Below are 26761 nucleotides of genomic sequence, written 5' to 3' on the forward strand. Positions count from 1 at the left end.
GGGTCTGGAAAGTTAGCAATTAAATCTTTATTAGGTCTGCAAAGACTTACGAAAAATAGGTTAATATAACAAAAAAAAGTCAATATTAAAACCATACAAAACCATATTGCATCACACTTTAATACCGTTGATTTCTCCAGCATCACTTAAGATTCATATTCTGCATCATGTCATTCAACAACAGAGAGGGCAGAGGAAATTCTGAGCAAAATATCTGATCATTCACAGTCCTCTAAACCACATTGTTGTCTTTTTTTCCCTTGTATTTGAATGTGGATGCATACGTGTGAGTGTAAAGTGTAAAATGCAATTTCTGGAGTTAATACAAAAACTTTGGCACAAATACATGTTTGGCCATCAGTAAAGCTGGAAGCAAATGTCCTTGCAGGTTGGTTTCTTTTTTGAGCATGTTGAGCATGTTGCAGTCCGTTGGACAGCAAACAGCTGAGCCAAGAAGAACTGAGGAGTTTGACTGATGCTTGCACATAAGGGGGGAAAAGGTTGGCGGGTCAGGGGAGAGGAAACAGGCCAGTTGTGCAGTTTGTTTTTTTCATGGTACAGCCACTTTGTAAGGGCTCCCTGTGACGTTATCATCACCCCATTTGACGATGACGGTGTAACTGCCTTTGTCCTTGACAGTATAGGTGACGTTATAGAGCTTGTTGCCCATATGCTTGACGTAAACTTCCTCGCAAGGAGTTTGAGGTCCATGAACGCCCACCATCAGCATGTTGGTACCTGGGTGGAACAGGAAGATTTAAACACAGTGGTTAGGGATTTTTCATACATGTGTGTTCAGGGATGCAATCCTAAATGAACACTAATCTGTCATCATCAAAGACAAATGAATGAAATTACTATTAAGAAGACCATTGCAAGAAACAATTTTATTCAGCACATGCTCTGTCTTGTAGTAATCAGCAGATATTGGGATTCACAAACAGTGAAAAGACACAGTTAGTGAGATGCTCGTAATTTGAACTCCAAGGTGATTATTTAACGATAGTCTGTAATGGTCATAACTGTTACACTTCTTTGTAAAGAAATTAACTTTTTTCATTTTCATTTGTCTACAGTACAAAGCAATAACATCTGAAAACCTGTGTTTTATGAACATAATCAAGAACTTCCATTATTCTTGCTAATTTTATCAAGGTCGGAATTTGTCAACATGTTTGTTGTGTTTACAGATTGATCCACTAAACACCACTGAGCCAAAAAGAAAAAAAAAATTATTGAATTATACATAGCTTTAAAGTGTGAAACGTCTCCTTCATTATTGTTTTACTTTATGAAACTGATATATTATCTTTGTCATCTCACCTGCTTTGCTGCAGTCAACGGTAAAATTGTTTTTCTGTCCGACTGAAGCCTTGGACAGTCCTGCCCCACGACAGACCACTTTGCTGGCGTCGGAGGCCAGTTTGGTGGCGGTGGCGGTGGTGGAGGAAGAGGAGGAGGAAGAGGAACTGAAGGCACCACCCACTTTGGAGGTCTTGGTCACTGTTTCAACCAAGACAGAAGAAGTCTCATGGAGGCTGTGTCCCCCAGACAGCCTTGTGCCTGTAGCAGTGCGGGAGAAAGAGGAAACAAAGGTCATCTAAAGTCATCTCGGCTTAGTCCAGAGCTTACATAACACACTGTGTACACACTGTATTGACTGAGATATGAGGCTGGCAGAGATGCTGCAACACGTTCAAAGTGTTGAGGAAAGTGAAAAACGGCATCAGCTTCCATGCAACTGTCATACGAAGTGAACTTCCCAGAGACCTGGGAACTGATTTCAGTCTTAAAAGTGATTTTGTTTTGCATCAATTAAAAAAAAAAGAAAAAAAGAATCACTGTGCTGCAGGGGAAAGCCATCTTTTACCTCCCATGTACACTGAGCAGTGCAAAAGTGGGTGATATAACATTGTCCCAACTTCCTCACTTGTTTCAGAGCAACATTTGTCTCGGGATCTAGACACTTGTCACCCACAGATCAGATGGGAGAATGACTTTCAAACAGACCTGTGATTTTAGCTTTGAAGGGGCTGCCCACTATGTGCTGTGGCCCGCCATATTTGATGGTGATGAGATAGTTGCCAGGTGCCATTGGTGTGTAGGTGATCTTGTAGCCTTCGGGACACTCCCGGCAGTCCATTTTGACCTTGGACGGACCATCGATGTTTACCGATAGAGTGCCAGAGCCTGCATTGCAGGTTTTGACTACAAACTCCGAGGGAACACCTGGTAGAATAAGAAGAACACAGAATATTAAACAGATGGTTACAGGACTGCTCATTTGCTGTACATATTGTTGTGTAAACAAATACAAAATTATGGTCATGCAGGGTCATAGAAACATATTGGTAATTCCGGTACATATGTGTAGATGCCCTCTACCTGTGGTTCCGCCCTGCAGTCCAAGGCCATGTGCAGTCACCATGCCTGGGTCTCCGATCATCCCCGGATCTCCCACTCGCACATTGAAGGGGCTTCCAGGAATGTGGCATCCATTGAACTTGACATCTATGGAGTGAACTCCGTTCTCTCGTGGAATGAAGCGGATTGCACTCTTGTCTGAAAACACAAACAACATTTTTCAACCATGATGGGTAAAAGGTGATTTCTATAAATTTTTTTTGTTATAAATCTGAAGGTGGTGCTTACCGCTGTCAAGCTCAGTGACATAGCATTCCTCCGAAGAGCCAGAGGGAGTGTGGACTTTGGCATCGACCACACCTCGGGTTCCGTTACGCTGCACCATGAAAGATGCTTCTTGGTTCACCTTCAAGTCCTTCTCCTATAAAAGACAGGTCGGAAAAGGCTTCAGTGTGTGTGCGTCTCAGTGGCTATGCGGGCGTGCCCACACCTTCAGGGACGGTTGTGTGTGTGCGTGTGTGTGTGTGTGTGTGTGTGTGTGTGTGCGTGCGTGCGTGCGTGCGTGCGTGCGTGCGTGCGTGCGCGTGTGTGTTTGTGTGTGTGTGTGTGACTCATCATAGCTGAACGAGAATAGATAGAGCAGCTGGGCGTGAGAGGCAGGAAAGGTTAAAGTTCGTACTGAGGCGTTTAGTGTTTTTGCCCTAGAGGAGGGCAAGAGGGCCAGACAGACATAGGAGATATTGTGACAATTTAAACGCTGCTATTGCACATCACCTGGTTTCCACTGGTGGAAACACGCCATGAAGTGGCATTTCAATTAGCATCGTTGGCAGCCGTAATGGAGACAGTGAAAACAAATACAACATCTGTCTAGTTATGTCGCGCAAGATGTCACAGGTATCTTTATCTTGTCCTTTTTTTTTTTCCCTTCTCAAACACGAACACACAATCACATAAAGTAGCTGTGTGCCTTCACAGCACAGCTTGCGTTGCCCCACATTGGCAAGGGACAGTTAATCCAACCCTTCATCACTGGCCAGCATCACAGTTTTATAACCGTGGATACGGCTCCAACGCTGGCATTCAATTACACTTCAAGGGCAAAGTGCTATTAGACAAAAATATCTGCACCCAGTCATACATTATGCTGCGTGCCATCTGTTATTCAACCTTGATATTTTGCATATGTGGATGTTTTTGTGTCCGTTATTGCTGCTGAGGTTGCGCAAACAAAATTAATTTGACCGTGTGTGTGTGTGTGTGTGTGTGTGTGTGTGTGTGTGTGTGTGTGTGTGTGTGTGTGTGTGTGTGTGTGTGTGTGTGTGTGTGTGTGTGTGTGTGTGTGCGATCTAACCTGGAGGCTTGTGACAGTGAGCCTGCGGGCCTCATCTGACAGTGTAGCGATTGGCACGATGAAGGGGCTGTCAGGGATGTGCTCGCTGTTGAATTTGATTGACACCTCGTAGTCACCTGGGGAGTCAGACAGGTTATTTACTTTCACCATCAAATGAACTGGAGAAAGTGCAGACAAGAGACTGAAAAAAAAACTAACAGCAACAAGTCAAATAAAATATGCAAATGGTGAAATTTGCAACGTTTGCGTCACAAACGTTATACCTGGTTCTTTCACAATGTAGGAGACCCCACATGAACCGTCTTTCCTGTCCTCAAAGGAGATTTCAGCTTTGCTGGGACCCTCAACAGCAATGGACAGGCCCCCAGCTCCTGCTTCTCTGGTCCAGATGCTAAACTCAGCTGGAGGGTGCAGAACAAAGCCAGATTAGGTGCATGATAAAAATTTAGAAAACATTTATAAAACATTTATCAAGCTTATCTGGAGGCTGTTTGGTGCCAACACATTTCTTTGCCAACAGAGTGAACTCACAAGGTGCTCCAGCGACACCTCTCTCCAGGCCAGGGCCTCCTGCACGAACTTTGTGCGCTCCTCCCTCCCCCATGGGGCCCACAGTGAACTGGAAGGGGCTTCCAGGGACGTGCTGGCCTCTGTACTTGACATTGACAGTGTGGGGTCCGATTTCCTGGGGGATGAAGCGAACACTGTAGGTGCTGCTCCCTCCGTCCACAATGTCAGCGTCCACCGTTTTCCCACCGGGGCTGGTCACCTGTGCTGTCATGGCCTGGGAGCCACTCTCAACTGTGTGAGAGAGAGTCAGCATCTTAGATACACAGGATATAAGACACGTCTACTCCCTACAAAACGCAACATCTAATTCAATATATATCATATATATTAAGCCTGTTTCATTGACGATGAGTTACTTTTCTACACATCACAGCAACTTCTTGCCAGTTTTTTCCCTTGCAGAATCATATGGGGCCCTCTATTATTTAACATTTTTAATGATTTACCATATGCTTTAAAAAGTGATGATCTAGCTCTGTATGCTGATGACTCAACTTTGTTTAGAGTATTGCCAACTTCAGTGGTGCTAAAAAGTAATCTAAATGTTGAGTTGGGAAACATTATGAGGAGTTGAGACTAAGCAAATTAGCACTAAGTATTGTTAAGACATGCAATAATGTTCATAGAAGTAAATTTTTCTCAATAACTCGCACTAAAAACTCCCATTGATTTTGTCACAGATGAGTTATTGATTGTGCCGGTCACAAAAACCAACTGACTGATTATTAAAACTGATTTCTTTTTCACTTCTAATGTAATCCCATTGATCACATTCTTTCTCAATGGTGAGATGAAATGCAATTAGTAGACATCACTCATTTGGTAGAATGAAAAAAAGGGTTTTGTGTCTATTAGAAATGTGTTGAGTGAGCACTGATGATCCGTTGCTGTTGGGCTCACAAAGAAACTCATTTATGAACATATTTTTGCTCTTCAATACCAATTTCTACCATGGGATATATAATTGTTTGTATTTCTTAATTTTGTTTTGTTTTGTCTTTCATGCTGGTTAACACAGTAAGACTTTCGTCACGGTTTGTGTTTACCGGCTGTAATCTTTTGGGTGTGAATCCGAGATAACTTTGAGGAACTACATATAGCTTAGTGGAGGGTTCAAACTGAAGGCAGCATGTTGGCACATTTTAAAAGCTGTTTCAAAATTGGGACTCACCCTCAGGTCTGGCGGCTGTGATGCCAGCAAAGCTGCTGAGGCTCTCTCTGCCCAGAAAGTCTCCAAAAACATCTCTGAAGGGGCTGCCTCCTCCTCCTCCTCCTCCCACCTGAGTGCTCTCCTCCACTCGCACTTCCCTCTTGGTCTCTCCGGCACGTGTTTTGCTGATCTCTGTGCGCTCGGTGCGTGTATAGGTGTGGCTGCTCCGGGTGAACGTCCGGGTTAGCCTCTCCTGAGCCGAAACCATCTGGAACCAGTTTCCTACAACGAGGGAAAAAGCGGTGAGAATACCGACGTAAGGGAACAGCAGCCTCATTTATTTTAAGGAGGCTACCCACTGCCCTCTAACCACAATCTCACTGTGTTCTGTATTCACCTGGGATCTTGAGGTTAAGACCGCATGTGCTGCCCACAGAGGCAAGAGATGATGCTTGCCTTTTTCTTGTAATACTTTCCTTGATCCTTCCCTCTCCGGTCACCTTCACTGTGAAAGGGCTTCCTAGAAGAAACACATAAGCAGACATTAATTCAGGTGTCAAATATTTAGGTCGTTTTAAATCCCTCTGAGTGAAATATTCAAACCTGGGATGTGCTTCTCTGCAAATTTGATGTTAACAGTGTAACTGCCCGGTTCAGTGGGGCAGTAGGTCACCCTGCACGTCCCGTCCTCCACATCCTCACAGTTGATATCCACTTTGCTTGGACCTTCCACTGACAGTGCCAGACCTCCATAACCTGAGCATGAAAACATCCAGTGGTGCTGTAAATTCTTTCCAGCTGTCCGACTGTAGAAAGTGGTGCAAACGGTTTACAATCCTTACCCGCGTTCCTTGTATCCACAAAAAACTCTGCCATTTCGTAAGTGTGTGCCTCCACCAGGCCTTTACCGAAAGCCTTCACTCTGCTGGCCTCGCCGATCTCTGACTGGCCCACCATGATTTTGAAAGGGCTGTTGGCCACGTGCATGCCGTTCTTCCTCACACTCACTTCATGCTCACCGACCTCCTTGGGGGTGAAAGAAATGCCTGTGTAACAGAACAAAAAACAACTATCAAGACACAGAAATGGGGTAAATAAATGCTTAAATTAAAGGTTTATTTTAATATATTATCCGTGTTTCACTTTGCTTGTCTTTTTTTCAAGTATCTTTCAAGTGAATATCTCACCGAGGTGTCTGTTGGGCAGCCTCTTGAGCAGACAGGGTTCTTCATTGCCTGATGGAGCTCTGATACTGGCAGTCAGAGAGCTCAGATCAGTCTCTGCGATCTTCAGGGACACATCGGCCGCTGTGCCCACATTCAGCTGGGATGTCCTGGTTATGGAGTCATCCCCTGACATAAAAAATAAATATGGTTTAGAAGCCTGTCAACCAGTAAAAAATGATTTATAGCATAAACACTGAGTGAGAATAATATATCAGAGGATAAAAAAAATGTCTGTTAATGAGGGACACTTCTCACCGGTGATCTTAGCAGTGAACGGGCTGCCAGATATGTGTTTGTTGTCGAACTTGACAATGATGTTGTAATCTCCAGGAGCAGTGGGCAGGTAGGACACTGTGCAGGTGCCATCTTTGTTGTCTTTACAGGTGATTTCAGCTTTTGAAGGGCCCTCCACCGCCAGTGACAAACCACCTGAGTAGAGGCAAAATGCCTTACGTAGCTATTTGGCTTCTTTTATTGAGAAAATCCGCACAATTATTAAAAACACAAACGGTCATAAATATTCACCTTCTCCGGCGTTCTTAGTGACCACTGTGAAAGTAGCAGCCTTGTTCACCATGCCATAACTCAGACCGGGACCATAAGCAGTCACCACTCCACTATTCACAGCATCCACATAAAACTGCAGGGGGCTTCCTGCAGGACAGACACGAAGGATAAGAGTCATTTTCACTCACACGTGTAGTTTTAAGAGTGATGGGCATTTGAGTAAACACAACCACTTTCCACTCTCCTAATATGCTAACCTGGGATGTGGTTTCCCTCATATTTGATGTCCATCTCGTGCAGGCCTTTTTCTGTGGGCTGGTACTTGATCGTGATGGTGCCATCCTTGTTGTCGGTGATATGTGGACGCGAAGTCTTTCCGGAAGGCATCCGCACCTCACCTAGAGCGATAAAATGGCTCAATGTCAGCGAACCCAAGAGACAGATATTTCACGGGTGCAGGATTTAGTTTCTCTGTGAGTGGCGTTTATCACACCTGTGATTTCTCCTTGTTGCGGCGTGAAAGGAACGAGGAAGTTAAGTGGACGGAAGAGCGGATCCACAGTATCACGCGGCGCTACCGGTTCATTTGAAGCCTGATGATACAGGAAGGAGAAAAATTGTTGGGTTTTTTCCAGCAGAAGACTGAACTCAGCATGTAACAATAGCTGCAGTATAGTACTTCTTCACTTACCACCACGTGGAAGGGGCTTTTAGGGATATGCTGTCCCCCAAAGCGGATGGTGATTACATATTTTCCAGGTTCGGGGGCTGTGTAGTAAATGTCAAATGTCCCATCGTGATTCTCCACCACATCCATGTCCAGCTCCATCCCCTGTGGGGTCAGGACCTTGCAGGTCACCTTGCCTTTCCCAGCAGCCTTGGCGTCCACAGTGATAACTGTATCCTCAGAGGTTTGCAGCTTTTGAAGGCTTGCTGTGAAAGACATATAGAAACAGAGAGCAGAAGTTGAAAAATTCATACATGAATACATTTATTCCAGTGTGACTTATCCCATCTCAAAACAAAGCTTTGGTTACTCACACATGCCATGTCCTCCAATGGAAACTGCAAATAAACAAAATGGTCTTGAGTGTCCAGAAAAATGAGAAATTATTTGTATTCATCACACCAAGGATGGATAAGCTGCAGTTTTCTTACCGGTGACACGACATTTGCTGGCGTCCCCTGTGGGCAGAGACTGAATGCGGTACGGGGAGTAAGGAATCTCATCTCCTCCATATTTAATGGTGATGGTGTAAGGGCCGGTAGAGTCAGGTACATAGGACACCGTGTAGGTGCCGTCCCTGTTGTCCTGGATGGTGGCATTCTTTGGCTTTCCCTCTGGGTCCTGCGAGTAAACATTTCAAGTTAGTTTCAAACGTGGCTTCTGTTCTGAACTTGCTGTGCAGCAGACGGTAACTGAACCCACCAGAATCTGTACAGTGAGAAGCCCCTCTCCGGCGTCTCGTGCGTCGATGGTGAACTCAACAGGCAAGCTTGCAGGCACACCTTTTGTGTCCAGGCCGGGGCCACTGGCTCGCACCTTACTGGCATCATGCCCAGGCTGAGACATTACCTTGAATGGACTGTTGAGGAGAGTGTAATTAAAAAATGAAAAACCTGAATTGCTCTATTGTTCCTTCCAGCCATCCAGCAAAGCAGACTTATAATCTGGATGTCTGTAAAGATACTTCTTTTTGGAGATTATTTTAACCGTATTTTACCTGTGTGGGACCTCCTGGTCTGCATATTTGACTGCTACAGTGTAGGGACCATCCTGGGCTGGGGTGTAGTGGACTGTGTGGGTGCCATCACCGTTGTTCTTCACACCAATAGGCTCCACAGTTCCTGAAGAATAACAGACAATTCTTATTGATATCTGTTGGTGTACACATCTGCAGTTTGTAGGTTTTTATCAGGAGAAACATAGTTTTAAAAAAAAACAAGCTCTGACTGAGACTGAGAAGTAAATTGTTTTTGGGTTTGTTTGTTTTTTGAAATAAACTTTTTTCACTAAAAATACAAACTTCTGAGTTCCAGATGATTTTGACGAAAATTGAAAGTAATATAGGGGTGTCAAACTCATTTTACGTAAGACGTCACGAAGAACAAAGTTTGCTCTCATTTTAGCCATTAAAGCAACAGCACCTCTAAAAATCAACTATATTTTTGGGCAATTTTTGACTTTGGTATTTATGAAAGAACTACAAATCCATTCAAAAACATGTGATGAATAGCCTTGACTTTCTTTGAAAAATGTGCAAACTTTTCTTTTTTGAGATTGGATCCCGCTGTCAGACCTGCTGTGGCTCACGGGCCCCATGTTTGACATCCCTCATGAATTCATCACTTCTTCTGGTTCCCTGCACCGTCACCATTACTCATGCAGACTGTGACTGTAATTAACTATGCTCTGTTCACACAGATGATTGTACGCATCATTTTACCTCGTCTACGCAGTAGAATGATGCACACATGTAACGTTAAACACAAAAAAGGTATTCACACACATCACAGATTAATTGCTATCGGCGACACTACCTTTCATTATATTCTTCCAGTATGTTCTCACCTGTTGGACCATAGAGTTTGACATCCAGAGGAGCCTGTCCAGCCTGAGTAGAGTCGACTGTGAAAGTCTGAGGAACATGGGCTCTCACGCCACTGCCCAGGCCTGGTCCTGAGCACTTGACTTTGCTGGGATCCACGGGATCCTTCACCAGCACCCGGAAAGGACTACCGGGGATCGGGTGGCCGCCGTAGTTAATATTTACATCGTAATCTCCAGGAGTGAAGGGAACATACTCCACGCTGCAGCTGCCATCTTTATTGTCTTTGCAGGATATTTTTGACTCTGAGGCTCCCTCAATGGTCAGACCCAACCCTCCTGTGCCAGCGCCCCTACGAGAAAAGCCAACAATATTTTCACATAAGAAGGACATGTCTTCAGTCTTTGATTGTGTCTCATCTGTCTTCATACTTTTAAAGGTTTAAATACCAAGAAAAGGAAAAACATTTTTAGGGTGTTATTAAACTTCCAACAAATGTCTCCAGTACCTGGTCTCCACAGTGAAACAGTTTGGTTTGTTGGTTATTCCTCCCTCCAGGCCGGGTCCAAATGCACGTACCCGTGTTGGATCGCATCCCTCCACGACAGACACCCTGAAGGGGCTTTTAGGTACAGGCGCATCGTCATAGAGCACTTCAACAAGGTGCATTCCTGTACACAAAGCCATACATCATATGGGAGTCAGATTTTTTTTTCACTTGTCAAAGCAAAAAGCATATTATCTTTCTGCCTTTTGATTTTAATTATGTGCAAGTCATAGTCCCTTCAGGGAGATAAATATCTGTTTATCTTTAAAAGGCTCTATCTGGAGTGCAGGCGCAATGCTGAACGTACAAGACATTACATCTGTTCCCTATTTATTATTCTGTTACAACATTTTTCTGACAGCGCCCTCTCAGTAGGCCTATATGCCAGATTCCTAGCCACACTGCTATGATATTAGAGCATGTCTGGTGGTGGAGAAGTGCTCTGTGATCTCTTTGCTTTGTGTTATAGGTCTCTATTAATATACCCTGTCATTCCCCTGCTGTATTGCTGTGTGCAGGCAGCCTTCAGCACACATACCTGCCTGGTTAAGAGCTTCTGTTCCAGAGCACACTATTTATAAAACAGAGCCTGTCTCCCTCTCTTTCTCCCTGCTCTCTGCCCCTCACATCATTGCTCCACTGCATCATCCTGTATTTATACCCCCTCCTCACTTGCTCTTTCTTTTCCCACTCTCCTGCTTTATTCCCACATGGCACCCGGCACCAGCACCTGTTAGTAATTTTTGTGTCTGTGTGCGCTTTCTCTGTCTGTGCAGAATCTTCCATTTGTCCGCGTCGGGCTTGATTTATCCATGTTACAGTTGTTTGACACATTTCTTTGCCCTGTCATCACACTGCACCATTTCAACACTCTCACATGGCCTGATGTTTGACATTTTCTCCTACCGTCCTCAAACGCCGTGTACTCCACTCTGTAGGTGCCGTCTCCCTTGTCGGTAATGAAGCTTTCTGTTTTGGTGCCAGAGGGGCTGATGACGTGCACCTTCACATGACTTCCTCCAACCTTGTTGAGGGCGCGGGCATCAACAATGAAGTGGGTCGTGACTTCTCTGAGGACCCCTAGAAAAGGTGGTTCAATAACAAAAATAAGCTCAGCAACACAAGACTTTGTATTTCTTTACTGAAACCGATTCATGAACTGTTTACACACATCACATTTTTCTTAGAGGAACAATGTAAGATCTTCATATTTCATTTATCTAATGCACATGATTATGCTTGATTAATGAACGACATTAACTATAAATACCACGACTAATTGCAAGGTTATGCTGTGTGTTACCTCTGGGCTCCACTCCTGGTCCGTAGACATGCACCCCAGTGGTGTCCACAGAGGGTTCAACCTGCAGGACCTTTGGAAACTGGGGAATCATGTGGCCGCCATACTTGATCGTGATGGTGTGTGAGCCATGAAAGGAAGGGATGTAGGTGACGGAGAAAGTGCCCTCAGCAGTTTTCTGAATATGCACTTCAGCTTTGACCCCGGTGTCGGACACAATCTCGATGGTGAGCTCGCCGTCCCCCGCTCTGGTGCAGTCCACAGTAAAAGTTGCAGGCTCGCCTGCTTTAGCCTTCTCCAGACCCGGCCCGCTGGCTGTCACCTTGCTGGGGTCGAAGGCTGGACGAACGGCGGCTTTAAAAGGAGAGCCGGGAATGTGCTGCTCTGCAAACAGGATGTTGATGGCATACTCGCCAGCCTCAGTGGGCAGGTAGGACACCGAGCACGTGCCATCACCATTGTCTTGGCATTCGATTTTTGCCTCACAGGGACCCTCCACTGTCAGGCCAAGCCCACCTGCACCAGCTCCCTTCGTGTCAATAGTGAATGGTGCTGGTTTTCCCACAATGCCTCCCTTTAGGCCTGGACCATAGGCTCGCACCTGTGAAGTAAGTTGGTGTTTGAGATAGAGTTTTATAAACCACATCAAACACTGCATCTTTTTTGTGCACTCCTAGTGCATGAAATGATATTTGGACAAATATCAGACATACAGTATTTTATTTATTTTTTGTACTTGTACCTTTGAAGGATCAGCAGGCATCACTGCTTCAACCCCAAAAGGGCTTCCCATCACAGGGTTCCCATCATAGCTGACATCAACCTTGTACTGCCCCTCCTCTGGGGGAATATACTTCACACTGTGAGTGCCTTTGGCTTTGTCTGATTCAATCTTGCACGGGATTGGTCGTCCAGAGGGTGAAGTCATCTTCACACCTACATTGCCCTGCCCACCAGCTCCCTTTGTGTTAACTGTGAACTCCTGATCCTTTCCAACTACCACTTCTGCAAGAAAAAAATTTATACACTCAGGCACTGCATCGTTCTATTGCAAAATCTATGCAAGGGTACATAAATCAATGTTTGCAACTCACTATCGTCTAATCCCTCCACTTTTACTTTCCCAATGTCCAGAGCCGGAGCCACTGTGATGTTGAAGGGGCTCTTGGGAATGGGATCGCCTCCATGACTCACCGAAATTGCCATGTTGCCCTGAAAAATACAGAACAAGACAGATGTATATTTATTTATGCAGGCTCTGTTGTGAACGATCTCATTGTAATCATTCTGAACTTCAGAGGACTGCAGTACCTGTTGAAGAGCAGTGTACTTGACCGTGTAGGAGTAATCGTGGTTATCGATTATCTCAAAGTCACGAACCGCCTCTCCTGGGCTCGATGCTGCGAAATGCACCTCAGGCTTGGCCTTGCCTGCTCCCTTTGTGTAGATGGTGAAGTGGGTTGGAGTGCCCACCTCCACACCTGCAACAGTGGTGTCGGCATCAGCGCAATCGCAACCAGTCACATTATATCATATCTATGACATCAAGCCACTGCAGTGGGTTCGTGGCCCAAATGCAAACACCTGTTACATTAGTATACTGAAAACGAACCTTTTCAAATGTAAATATTCACTCACCTGTCTTGTTGAGTCCAGGACCCTCAGCTCTCACCTTGCCAGCATCATGGGAAGGATCCACTTTGACTTTGAAAGGACTGATTGGAATTTCCTAAAAAAAAAAAAAGTCATGTGATAAGTGTTAAAAACAAGCACTTTCATTTCACAGTTGATATAAGACAATCCATCAGTTCTGCTTCAGCCAGCGACTGTATTCTTACTTGGTCAGCAAACAGCACCATGATGGTGTATCGGCCTGCACCTGGGGGAGTGTACTTGACAGTGAAGGTGTCATTGTCATTCTTGATGATGTCAAAGTCGATGTCAGCCTCGGCAGGACCAACCACCCCCGGGGCGCACTTGATTCCAATGCTGATGTCTCCTAATGGTGCATAACAATGAGCACAGTTCATAAAGGTTATTCAAAAGTAGATGAAGTGAATAAATTGAGGCGGTCAGTTCACCGCCTTGAGCTTTATCTTAAGTACAATCAAATTTCTAATAACTTAACCTGACATCACCACTCGGCCTCACTGACTTACCTGCTCTGTTTTCTTGGCCTTTTTTTGTGCTTCTTAGTTCTTACCAGTGACATGATTCCCTTTGGAGCCAACTAAACTCAAGCGTGGTTTTTCAACCATCCACATCAACTCCTCATACAGGCTCACCTTGACCAGCCTCGCCGCAGTCCACAGTGAAGTATGTGGGCTCGTTAGCCTTGAGTCCCGTCTTCTCCACCCCGGGCCCATAGACCTTGACTTTGTCTGGATGACATCCCTCTCCGACCAGCACCTAATGAATTCACAGTGTACTTGAGACAGAAGCAGTTGGCTGAAGTACAACTTCTGCACTCGTCTAATTTTGTCTATATTTGGTGAAGTATCATTACACTAAATTGACTCCGTTTGAAGTGTGGCATAGCTGTGTGTGTGTGGGTCCACGTCACCATGTCTCTTACCCTGAAGGGGCTGTTGGGGACATTGACCTCACCCCAGGTGATGATGATGGTGTGTTTAATGGGCTTGAGAGCAGTGTATACACACAGAAAGGTGCCGTCTCCCTTGTCAGTGATCTTGATGTTGATGGTGCTGCCTTCAGCATCCTTAGTGGATACAAAAAATCCTCTCAGTTCTGGTCCACACGGCCGCATGCAATATAAATGATGCATTCTTATAAATAAAAAATGAAGGTTCCAAAAACTAGTGCACAGCATACCTGAGCGTAGAGCTTGAGGTGACCCTTCCCAGCCATACGGGCATCAACGGTGAATTCAGTGGGTTTGTTCACAATGACACCAGTTGGCTGAAGGCCTGGGCCAAAAGCTTTCACCTGAGAATATTTGATTAAGAATATAGATCCGAATGTATGCACTACAAAACTGTTTATGTTTTACAATTCGGTAAGGTTACGTTACCTTCTCGGGGAAAATGTCATTGGCTGCAGGGAGAATGTGGGCCATGAAGGGGCTGTCCTTGATGTCCTGATCATCACAGATAACATGCACTGCATAATCACCAGCCTCAGTGGGCCAGTAGCGCACATCGCAGGAGCCGTCGCCCTTATCGTCACACTCAATTTTAGCTTGTGACGGGCCTTCAATGGAAAAGCCTGTGCAAGAAAAGCATTCATTTTTCATATACTGTATATAGAAATCACACACCTTTAAAAAAATCCCAATGCGTTACAGGACTTGCATATGACTCACCCAGAGTTCCCACTTCAGTCCCGATGGCCTCTACCACAAAGTCAGCTGATTTTCCCACCATGCCTGTTTTGAGACCAGGACCCCAGGCCCTCACTTTCTGAAAACCTGCCTCCGGTCCCACCTCAACTTCGAAGGGACTACAGGACACAAGAATACACAATATTACCTGACATAAATGTTATTGAATTCTGTTAATGACTAGCTAACAGCGGCAATAGAACCTTACCTGCGTGGGATAGGCTGGCCTCCCCAGTTGATGCTGACTGTGTATTTACCGGGCTTAAGGGGGTAATATTCACACTCATACACGCCGTTCCCAGCATCTTTCACTTTCACTTGCTCTTCTGCTCCAGCTGAGGAAAAATAATATAGTCAATACACGCGCTTATCAGCTCAGGGAGATTTCATGCATTTTCTTTAGTGTCTTATTATATGCATATGTAGATGCTGCCCTGCAGAGAAAAACACGTAAACAAAGGAAATAATTCCAAAAATGTGCATTGAGGAGAGAATGCTGATGCTGAGGAGAGAGAGGTGTCTGACTCACTTGGTCCTTTGACTGAGACGTTCAGTGCACCGCTGCCAGCTCCCTTGGTGAAAACTTTGAAGTCTGCAACCTCCTTCACTCTCACGCCTTTAGGCTGAAGCCCTCTGCCAGTAGCTCTGCACGCATTGGGATTTGTGGCTGAAAGGAATAACAACAAGTGTGAAAAAAGGGAAAAATAATGCACAAAGCAAAAAGCTGCAAGCAGCCAGCACTTGACAGCATCGGCAGCAGCAAATTCCAGTTCAGCTGGAATTCCTTAAAGATTGGCTGAATTAACCTGGAAACTGAGAATGATGCATACAGGCAAGAAACATTACACCAAGTACAGGATGCTGGATACAAGTCTAAAAAAGAAAGTACAGTGTATTGAGGGAGCATCTGACAACATTTCAGTCAGTTGCTCTGAAATGTTGAAGGCAGGCTTTAAACTGAATGCTGGCTGATGCAAATTCAGACATGATGAAAACAAACATGTCAACAGCAAAAGCAAAGATATTTAACAAAGAAGAACAAAGAGATGCAAGGACTAACAGGAATGCAAACGAGGACAATCTGTAGACTATTTGCACGATATTACATCTCATCTTTCTCTGAACATAACAAGATCATCAAGGCATGGGGTGCAAGAGGATCAAGCAAGGCGACCAAGCATGGTATAGCGCCACAGCACCCTAATCTGAGACAAAGCACAGAGGGGGGACGGCAGGGCCCGACACAGGGGAAGGCATTGGGGCGATCTGACTGAGCAGTGAGGAACAAGCCTCTACTCCCAGACAATACTAACTTGGACGGCCAGGTTTTGGGGGTGGAGCCCCCTTTTGTCCAGGAAGGGTACGCACTGCCTGAGGAGCTATCTGCAGTGGAACTCCCTTGGGAGGCGCAACGGGTGGAGCTAGAAATGACAGATAGGCAGGGTTACGGTCTCTGCAGGGTGGCTGCTCCCAGGGAAAATAACGATGAGTGTAGATTGTGATAGATAGATCACCCTGACACTAACAGCATGTTAAGAAATCTGATTTGTCTGACAGTAATTCACAACACAGACAGACGGCTCACCCTCTGCGATGTTGACAGTAAAAGGGCTCTTGGGGATCTCCTGGCCTGCAAACAGCACATGAATGGTGTGGGGTCCCTCCATCACGGGACGGTAGGTGCAACGGAAAACACTGTCGCCCTTATTTTCCAGGATGAGCTCAACGGTGTCCTTCTTGCCCTGCGGGTCTGCGATTACGACGCTGACATCGCCATGACCTGCACCTGGATACGCCATGAAAAATACAGATTGTCATATCATGACACATCAATAACAAGGAGGAACACTTTAAGTCTGCTATTACACCATTTTTTTTATTGAATGTGTGTGAGTGATGTTTCTTCCATACTTACCAGCTGTGTAGATGTCAAAGTATGTGGGTTTGTTGGACACATTGCCGGTAGGCTCCAGACCGGGTCCCCTGGCATGAACTTTGTTTGGGTCACCCATATCCTTGGCCACATTCACTGTGTAGGGGCTCTTGTCAATGTCCTGGCCTGCGAAAAGCACTTTTACCTAACGTAGAAGAGAAAAAAAAATTTTTTAGGTACTTTAAAATACATGTTTCTGAAATTGATGTTCATAATTATTATTGGTATTGCGCACGTACCTTATGGACACCCTCAACTTTAGGAACATAGGTGACAGTGTAGGTTCCGGTTTTGCCTTTGATGGGTTTTACTTTAGCCTGGAGAGTGAGAAGTTAAGCAGCAAAAAGTTTAATCAACAATAGCAACACTTCACAAAACTTCAGCACTAAGTCAGATTGCGTGAGCAGGCTTGATGGCTCACTCTCTCTGCGAGCACCTGCCACTTTCGTGTACAGTAAGTGACTTGCCTCCTCTTTGTGTCCCTCAGGATCCTCCACATACACCAGGACTTCACCACTGCCAGCTTCCAGCGTCTCCACAGTGAACACCGCTGGTTGCAGCACCTTGTTGCCATTGGGTTCAATACCTTTCAGGTAAAAATGGAAAAGTGGAGATAAGTGGTATGTTCAAAGAAGTTTGATACTGATTATTCAATCTCAGCATTTACAAAAGGATTTTACTGAATTTACGTAATTTATAATCCAAAATGTTTTTAAAAGTGTTACTAGATTATATAATGAATGTAGACACAGGACCATGTGACCATGTGTTCATATACATGCAAAGAAGGTCATGTGGAGCAAAAAACACAGCAAAGCTAAGACAGAATGTTGTTTTCTGTCAAAACGGTTTGATGCAATGCAACATTTGTGGAGAAATACAACAAAGTGACATACACCAACAAAAAAATATTGGAACGATTCCCAGAGGAAAAGGCTTGTACTATTGCTACCAGCAGAACTGCTTTATATTCAGTACTGAGCAGGTAAAAAAAATATCCATTATTCATTTTATAGTGTTCAAATGAACTCCTGTGAGCCGTGCAAGCAGTCATGTTGAGTTACCCACCTGGTCCATAGGCTTTGGCCTTGTTTGGAAATAGCTGTTTGGGCTTGAGAGGAGCCCCAGGCTTCAGCTTTGCTTTAGGAAACTGAGACAGGTAAGTCATCACGGAGTGCTCATCCACATCTGGGTCCACGATTTCTTCAGGGGCAATCACCTAGGGCAGGAAGTGAATCAACATTATGGCAAATTGAGGTTGAGATTTAAACAAATCAGTGTAATCAATACTAGTAATGTACCCTTTAACTTCACTTTACGACTACAACCAGAAATGACTATAACCATGACAACCCAGCTTAATTTATGTTTAGACGAATTATACTATAGCGCGGGGTATTCTTTCTATAACTTTCCATTATTAACCATAGTGCAATGGGATTTAACAAGGATTAAACTTATTTATTCCTTCCACCTCTTGCTCTTCTCTCCCTAGGAGCACTTGTTTGCCTATCTGTCCCACAGTGGCACAAAGCCATGCCCCACACTGGTTATATTTAACCTCAGGACAGCAGGGTTAAGGATTGTTGCCCTAAATAAGCCGACCGGGGGGGATTTATCCTGAGCCAGACCTCTCCCACATCTCCTTAACAACACCACACTGGAATCCAGCCCCCAGGCCTGCAGAGCCATGACATACAGCCCCCGGCTATCTCACCAATGCTAAGCCTCATGGAGAATAGCTAACCCTGTGTCTTAGACAAACAAGTAAACAACCTGCATGGTGCACATTTCAATATGGAGATGCAGTCCTACAAACGGGACGGGAAATTTCTGCAGTCATGCTCTGTTCACATTGTTATTCTGATGAGCACAGGCATATTTACACCTCTGTTTTAAGTGGCTGGCTCGGACGGTGCTAAGAAATCTCAGACCTCCACAATTTCACAGATTCTCCGAAATAAAAACTCCTACACGCTGACTTACAGAGAGCTACAATAAAGCAAATGGAAACATTAGATGGTAGCTGGGTAATAAATATTTCATGGCACCCTCCAGCATGATCTCCTGGAAAAAAAAAATAAAAAAGCACTGAGCTCCACATCATACACCGTCCCGCTTTTTTCCAGTGGAGTATTGCCTCACAGGTATGTGGTGAGGTGTGTTTGCTTTTACAAATTAGGAATTGCGTCGAAACTGCTGCGTTTATTTGCACACATTAAATGTCTTTCTAAAAAGTATTGCTAAATTGCCCGTTAGAAAGCAGAACAAACACTCGCGCTTTCTGGTTAGACTGTCCGTTGAGATGTGCAGCAGCCTTGCTGATGTTAAAAAGCACTTTGTGGCAGACGTCTTACTTGAGGCACACCCAGCCAGTCGTCAGCCTGTTGCATGGCTTCCCGGGCATTCTCCACAGGCTGCTTGGGGTCCCACGCGGTCCAGTCGGGACACAAACCTGAAAGAATGCAGAAGGGCAATTAGACGATGCCAAAACGACCAGTGTAGGCAGTGTTACACTGCAGCTGCTATAATAAGGCCACTCGAGCTGTCACTACTATCTCTTCAACACCTCTAACTACAACACTGCATGACCTTACCCACACTGTTGGGGCTCCAATGGACTCAATATGTGTTTCAACTGTTGAAGAGAAACAACTTGGAACAGACGCCGTGGTACATCCACTGAAGCTGAAGCTAGCCTGCAATGTGCTGCTAATGCCTAAATTGGATTAGTGTTGGCAATGGAGTGGGCCACTCACTCAAGTGGCCCATGCAGGCACACTGCAGACTACTATCATCCAATTAATATAAACACAGGACCACGGTATTAACCGGGTTGAGTCTGAATGAAACTGCAGGGAAGGAGTGTGTGGATCTTTGTACAGCTTGTCATTTCAGGAGGAAGCAGACAGGGCCCTTCACCACGTCACTATGAATGCTTTCCAACATCACGGTAACACAGTGAAGACAGACATATGTCGTAGTTGTACAAGAAAACTGGATGTTACAACCGGAAACTAAAACTAATTGCCTGTCAAAACCAATAGCAGCTTTAGGGTCAGGATCCTGTTTTGTAAATTTGTAAATGAATGAAGCGTGTGTTTCTGTGCTTCAAAGCAGAGCTGGTTTCATCAGTAGTGGTGCAGTTTAGTGTGAGCTGATGAAACAACAGAACCTTGTATGGTCAGCGTTGCAGCACAGTGTTTGAAAGATGCGTCTCCCCTGATCAATGGCTCATATAAACACAGTTAAACACGCTGTTCTACACTCCTCTCCTCCTCCACCTCTTTGCTCTTTGGAGCGCAGTTAGGAGAGGAATCGCTAATGTTCAGTGTTGGAGGCACAAGCCTGAACTGGCAATGACTCAAACTGTGGCCTTGTGGTCCCTGGATCTGTGGCTTAGGCACCTCCCCGTGACAGATTACCCTGCATTTTGATGTAGGGCCAAGCATCCCCTTGACAGAAGAGGAGGAATGGTGCCCAAATTTGGGGGTGTAATATAGCAGTGAGGCTATAAACACTAACGCCAGTCCTGGGCCCCGGGGCCTGAAACAGCCAGAGCGATAGCTTCAGTCATTGTAGGACAGCTGGCAGGGACGTCCTCCGGCCATCAGCAAACCCTCCACAACCCACTGACACTACCTGCTCTCCAGAGACAGATTACAACTGGCTGACATCTAAATCTGAATTTGGATGTGTGTCTCAGTGTGTGTGTGTGTGTGTGTGTGTGTGTGTGTGTGTGTGTGTGTGTGTGTGTGTGTGTGTGTGTGTGTGTGTGTGTGTGTGTGTGTGTGTGTGTGTCTGACCGTGTAGACAAATTACCCCGAGAAACTGATACTGTTTCAAATGCACTGATTGGCACATGCCTGAACTCAAACCGACATAGCAACCAAGGAAAACCGGCAAACACAACAAGCCGGTCAGCAGGCGGTGCATGTAATTCTGACTCAGCAATCCCACCGTGCGGCCTGTGGCTGCAAGCTTCTTACCAGGGGCACAGTTGTCAACCAGAGCTCCCAGGGCCTTGCCGTCCCGCCAGTCACGGTTGAAGTTCGTGATGGGCAGCTGGGGCACCTTGTTCTGGATCCAGCCCAGCAAGCGCTGTTTGGGGGTCAGCTTTTTGACCTCCTCGTCATCCTCGTCGTCCCACATGGGCATGGAGATGGAATAGTGGAGGATGAGAGTCCAGATAAGACCGAGGATCAGCTTTAGATTCCCATCCACAATGGCTTTGCTATCTGGAGTTCGATAAGAGACAACAACATAGTTCATGAGGATTTAAATACTTGTGAAAGTTCAGAGCATTAGCTGGGAAAGTAGCTGAATGAATTTGGCACATTTTGGTGGTTTACAGGGCATTCTGATAAAACAATATAGTTCTTTTATTTTTGTGCTGGTCCTACTGACAAGTAAGATGTAAACATAAGTGTAAAGTAACAAATATCTTTCTTTGCCATTCTGAAAAGTTGACCGTCCTATTCCTGGTAGAAAAATAAACAATGATGATTGACTGCTGAGGAGACAAGAATCTAATGCTCCTCGCTGCTTCCCCCGAGCCCCTTTCTCTCAGACAGCTGTCTGGCTGAGGACCCCTGACAATCTGTCATCCAGTCACAATGGCACTCTGAAGACAGTGACAGCTGAGGATATGTGGAAACAGATCCCTCTCTGCATAAATACCACTTGGATTTCAATTACCTCCTAAACTTGTAGCGCTGGAGTGCGATAAATCAAATAGGTGGAGATTAGTTTCATTGACAGTGAGCACGCAGCTCATTTCCTGAAGTTCTCTGAGGAAAAGTTTGTCAAATAAGCCATTTAAAATCCACTCTAATTTAGAAATTCAGCCATTTAAGCCAAATAACCTCAGAGGAGTGGTAGACTTTTCATCGGCTAATCTTGTACGATACACTCCAGTTAATTCAGTGAGACTTTTAATACGAGAGGGCCTTTGATGCCAGTTGTTTATTACAGGGCTGTTTTGTTGAGGCTGATTTAACTTTCTGTTTCTTTTTGTCACAGATCGGTGGCCCTTGACAGACGCTCATGTCTGATGTGTCACTGTCTGACGGACAGAGGCAGGTGACACAGCGTGGCAAATGTGGCTTTGATCCTGCTGTGCCCGGCTTTAAGGGCAACTGTGTTGGTCAAAGTGACATCCATCAAATAGTATCTAGTTACACACTGTGGCACATGTGCAGCTAATTTGGTGGTGATTTTTTTTTTTTTTTTTTGCGTCCCCAGGTCACTGTAATGAGCATGATAAATTATCTTAAGAAGACTGCATTGACCTACTAGTGCCGCATGCGGTGGAGAGGGTGCCAGGACTTTTATTATCACACCCTGTTTCTGTCACAGCAGTATGAGCTAGTGTGTGTCTGTTTCACTGCAGCACCTGCGACAGATGCACATCGACATAACAAGTCCCAGACGCACCATCCAGAACAAACACTCAAGCAGACTTTGAGGTAATATCTGTGATTGTGACCTGTGGCCTTCAGTAATCATCGGGACCCCTCTAGATTTCAGATTGCCTTTGAGAGCTTCCTCTCAATGTCATCACATACACACACACACACGCACACTCAGTTCTTGTCCAGGTGAACACACTGTGGCCTTCACAGTCCAACGGCCAAAGCCTCAGCCATGCCAGGAATTTCACTCAAGTGTGTGGCAGGATCATTAGACACCAAAACAGAAAAATGTCCTGTCAGAGCCTTTATAACTATTTTCCTGTATGACTTGTGAGGTTGTCTACAGGTGTATAATGAAACCACTCGTCTTCTTATAGCAGCTACGGTTTTCACATGAGACTACTAGTTTCTCCCGAGTCATGAAACATTTTTTTTAAAGGTGACACTCTGTTGGAGCAAAGTCCAGCTATTGTGACTGGATGGATGTGAGGTGGGGGGAAAACTCCACAAATCAACAACAATTTATTGTAACTTCAGCTGTCTGCAGCACAGCCTGATCCCTCACATCCCAGCAGAGTTAATCCTCACCTCACAAGAGTTGCTGATATGCTCCGGACAGCAACTGGCTGTCAAGGAAGCACCCCAGTGAGCAGCTCTGACCCCTGACCTCACAGAGACAAGTCTTGCGTGTGACTGCGGGTGTGTGTGTTTGTGTATCCAGGCATGTGTGTGGCTGCCGTCCATAAATATAAAAATGGTGTCATTCTCATTAGCACAGTCCTAATGAATTTGAAGCCCATAGTTTTGCCACATGGCTGCGGTGAGGACTCGGCGAAAAGCAATCGAGTGGAGTCACTGGGTCTTGGCCTTGACACAAGTTAATGATGTCAGTGGCACCTTGGCAGTAACTTTCCAATAAGCTGTTGACCTCGACTCAACACGGCTTTACCGGAGGCCTGTGAGAGCCATGTCTCACTGCTGGCTGACACCTGGGCTGATAAGGCAGCTGCTGGATGGGCGTGACAGCGCGTTTGTGAAGACATGACAGCATAACAAATATCAGAAGGCATCAAACTTTACCGACAGGAATCTACTGTAATCTAATACTAAGCAGTACTTATAGGTTTTGATCGGGTCTTTTTGTGTGTGTGTGTGTGTGTGTGTGTGTGTGTGTGTGTGTGTGTGTGTGTGTGTGTGTGTGTGTGTGTGTGTGTGTGTGTGTGAGAGAGAGAGAGAGAGAGAGAGAGAGAGAGAGAGAGAGAGAGAGAGAGAGAGAGAGAGAGAGAGAGAGAGAGCAACTCACCTATGGAGACCAGCTTGATATGCTCCCTGTCCAGGAACTCTAGAGCCACTGAGACATTTTCCAATTTCATCTGACGAAAGTTGGGCCTGACGTGATGCTTTCTGTACATTTTCTTCTGGCTCAAAACTTCCAAGAGCGAAATGAGCTTCAGCCCATCACCAAAATCCTTCTGCAGGTCGGTGACGGTCTTGTTGACACACTTGAGGTGCTCGTTGCACCACCTGGTGAAGGTGTTCTGCTGGATCTTCTTCCACGGCGCGTCCTCGGCCAGGTCCTTCTCCGTGGCCGGCATCTCGTCCTCCTCCTCTTCCCCGAAGTCGGTGCCCTGGTAGTACTGCGGAGGCAGCTGGTCGTCCCCGTAGTTATTGCTCATCATGCCGGCGCTTTTATACCTGGGTGTGTTGAAGTGTGTGCTCAGCAGCAGCGGAGACTTTTCGCGGCTCGGTGGCAAAGTGCGCTCTGGCGCTGCGCAGGACAACTTCAGTCTTAGATGAGTTCAAACGGCCGCAGAGACTTTTCACAAGTATTTGCGAAGAAGCCGCGTATGTCAAGACGGTGATGGATGAAATTATCCGATTCACAATGTGCAAGGCAGCTGGCCGTCTTCTTCTTCTTTTTTTTTTTTTTAATTGGCACCCTCCCGACAAGTCGTCGCTCTCTGCTGAGAATGTGGCGGAGTTTCGGTGGCAGGTGATCCGGTGCAGCGCAGTTGTTGGTTGACTCTCAGTGTGTTTTAACTTGAATGTTGGGAGAGGACCCGGGACGGGTTTATAAAGGGACCCCTGGCCGCGTCACTCCGCGTCTGTGATCATAGTCTATTTGCTAATCCGTCCGGGACAGCGGGAGTCGGGGTGCAGCGATTGGACGGACCCCGGGCAGCGCAACAGTTGTGGCATGCGCCTTTATTTTTAGTCGCTCCTATTTGGGCTGCCGGGGGGAGGCTGGGATTTACCGATTGTTGTGAATGTGTGTCACGCTGCTCAGGGTCCAACAGGCTGAACAATTGGACTAAGAAAAGAAAGTGAAATGTGCGCTCAGACTTTTTTACAAACACTATAACTTTCAGAGGGGGAAAAAAAGTTCATAAAACTCCGGAACTCCACTGAGGCCTCAGACTGGAACAATTCAAAGTATGAGGTCACTGTGATAAAGATGAAGCAACTATGGCGCTTGTTTGAGAGTTATCTGTCACTGCCAAGTGAAATGCATTTCTGTGTAGATAATCAAAGCCCAGAGAGGGTTATTAGATGATCCAACTACTGTTAAATAGAGGCGGAGTTATTGGATCTATTTTCTTCATATTGTTTTTATGGGCTTTGTGATTTAATGTCAGTGGTTCAGTGAAGGTTTGATCAACCATCTCACCCTGTCCCTGCTGGTCAAAGTGCCCTTGGGCACACACACTCAGAGTGCTGTGCAGGGCTGCCATCCCCTGTGGGTTTCGGTCCAGAAGAGGCCTTTCAGTGATTTCTCCAGATGCTCTCATGGTTTCCCAAAAATGTCCATTTGCTGACATTAAATTGCAGGTAGGTGTTTGATTTGAGTCTCTGTGTTTGACCTGTCCAGGATTTACCTGCTTTCATCCATAGTGAGCCGGGATTGGCTCCAGTTGCACAAAGCAGTAAAACCCCAGTATATTGTTGTCTTCATCAATATCTGGTTCTTTAACAGAATTAGCAAGCTATTCAGCACAATCCTTTGCAGCTTCAGGGGAGAGAAATAAGAACATCGGTTATCTCACTGCGACAAATTTTCAGTTTTCTTTTACAGTGAAACACTTTAAAAAGTAAAAGTGAGAAGTCCTACACTTCAATTTAATTTTCTCTTGCATTTTCTTCCTTTTTATAATACAACGACGGGTGGCTACTATACTAAACGATTGAGATCACTCGGGATTATTGACAATTGGAGACACACTACTGCAATCCTAAGAGCACCACCCATGTAACCACATTGTTAAAATTGAAATAATTTATCCATCTTTTTTTGTGCTTCATTCAATTCAGGTTGAAAATGTGCTCAAGCTGATCCTACTGAGTGAATGGAGGTATATTACTATATTAAATCAAGAACTTGACCAATGGACCTCAAACCCATGCAAAGGAAGAACATGCAAACTCCTCACAGAAAGGGCCCCACAAATGAATCAACTCTGTGCTATTCTCAATCTACTGACCGCTGTACCAGAGTTCCACCAATACGTAAATCAATTACAAGTAGTAATACTCTTGTTGAAAAACAGTAATGCCAAAGTCACAGTAACTTTTCACTTCATTGCAATTGCATTTCCTCAAGCACGTGTTAAGATTACATTTGCCTGAATAAAACATTTATGTTCCAATAATATTTCTAAGACAAGTAGTTATATCAAAATTACACTTTGGTAAACAAATATATATATAAATCTCCTGCTCTTTTATTCTCTGTTACCAGAACAGTGTTGTGGGTGTACGCAGGAGCATTTTGTGCTTTATTCAAAGCCAATCAATTAGAATAAATCATGTACATTTTACACAATGAGCAAAACGACATACCTAAAATCAATCAGGACAGAACAAATACCACAAAATACTATTTCATCACAGCATTGTGAGTATTTTTAAGTTTTTACTTCAGCTCACAATGATTTGTATCAAAGAAAAGAAAAACACTTCACCCAGCTATTGATATATCCAACAATAATTCAAATTTCTGCATCATCAAGCAAAACCATATCAGCTGTGTCGCAGACAAGATATGAGTTATTTCCTTTCAGTTCACTAAATTCAAATTTCAAAGCTCAGTTCACACATTTAAAAAAAAAAAAAGGAAAAAAAAAAAGGCCTTTAGTTTGAGAGCGTTTTCCAGACTATGTGGGAATGGGTGTCATCTCCAGCTCTGCCCCGTGACAACATGACAGGATTCATTAATAGTGAGGCGGAGGACAGAAATACACAGATACACGGTACAGAGAGAAAGCGGTGGTATAAGCAGCCATCTATAGGCTCTGCAAAATGAACCATTTAGAGAAAACAGTGTGCTGGCTGCAGGTCCGGGGTCTGTCATGGAGCTGTGACTCAGCACACAGTGACATGTCAGTGACACCAGTTGCCAGTACCAGTCTTTATGAAGTAGTGGGAGGTAAGAATAACTGTGACACATGCAGAAGGCATTCTCAGGCTAGTCAGTGTGGACTCTGCAGGGGTCCCGGAGTCGATCTCCCAC

At 45.1% G+C, this 26761-nt stretch overlaps 1 protein-coding gene across 1 annotated transcript; it reads right to left on the reverse strand.

Annotated features, from left to right (window-relative positions):
• LOC308117073 (filamin-C-like) lies at positions 1-24301 on the reverse strand. The gene is made up of 46 exons (XM_080475718.1): positions 23558-24301; positions 20830-21078; positions 19198-19295; positions 17909-18059; positions 17308-17426; positions 17080-17157; positions 16823-16985; positions 16493-16693; positions 15437-15574; positions 15116-15242; positions 14890-15026; positions 14599-14792; positions 14400-14513; positions 14143-14286; positions 13853-13976; positions 13406-13566; positions 13206-13296; positions 12879-13048; positions 12662-12779; positions 12310-12572; positions 11571-12168; positions 11174-11347; positions 10229-10391; positions 9744-10072; positions 8896-9019; positions 8601-8757; positions 8330-8519; positions 8213-8236; positions 7863-8104; positions 7665-7764; positions 7429-7569; positions 7190-7318; positions 6920-7093; positions 6626-6790; positions 6281-6484; positions 6042-6194; positions 5836-5958; positions 5460-5720; positions 4250-4519; positions 3982-4119; positions 3719-3834; positions 2653-2785; positions 2386-2562; positions 2011-2229; positions 1324-1563; positions 1-738 (listed from the first exon to the last, which is right to left on the reverse strand). The coding sequence occupies exons 1-46, from the start codon at positions 23931-23933 to the stop codon at positions 551-553; spliced, it is 8148 nt and encodes a 2715-aa protein (XP_080331844.1). The 5' UTR covers positions 23934-24301; the 3' UTR covers positions 1-550.
• Between the last annotated feature and the right edge of the window lie 2460 nt (positions 24302-26761).

This window comes from Lipophrys pholis (genome assembly GCF_963383615.2).
Source record: "Lipophrys pholis genome assembly, chromosome: 11".
In the NCBI taxonomy this organism is placed as follows: domain Eukaryota; kingdom Metazoa; phylum Chordata; class Actinopteri; order Blenniiformes; family Blenniidae; genus Lipophrys; species Lipophrys pholis.

Bases quoted from the DNA above. Each gene is read 5' to 3' on its own strand.
- LOC308117073 (XM_080475718.1), bottom strand. From the start codon at position 23,933: ATGATGAGCAATAACTACGGGGACGACCAGCTGCCTCCGCAGTACTAC. The intron at 8,105-8,212 runs GTGAGTAACCAA...TGTCTTTCACAG, and splicing joins CATTGGAGGACATGGCATGT to CAAGCCTTCAAAAGCTGCAA. The intron at 6,195-6,280 runs GTAAGGATTGTA...TTTCATGCTCAG, and splicing joins TGTGGATACAAGGAACGCGG to GTTATGGAGGTCTGGCACTG.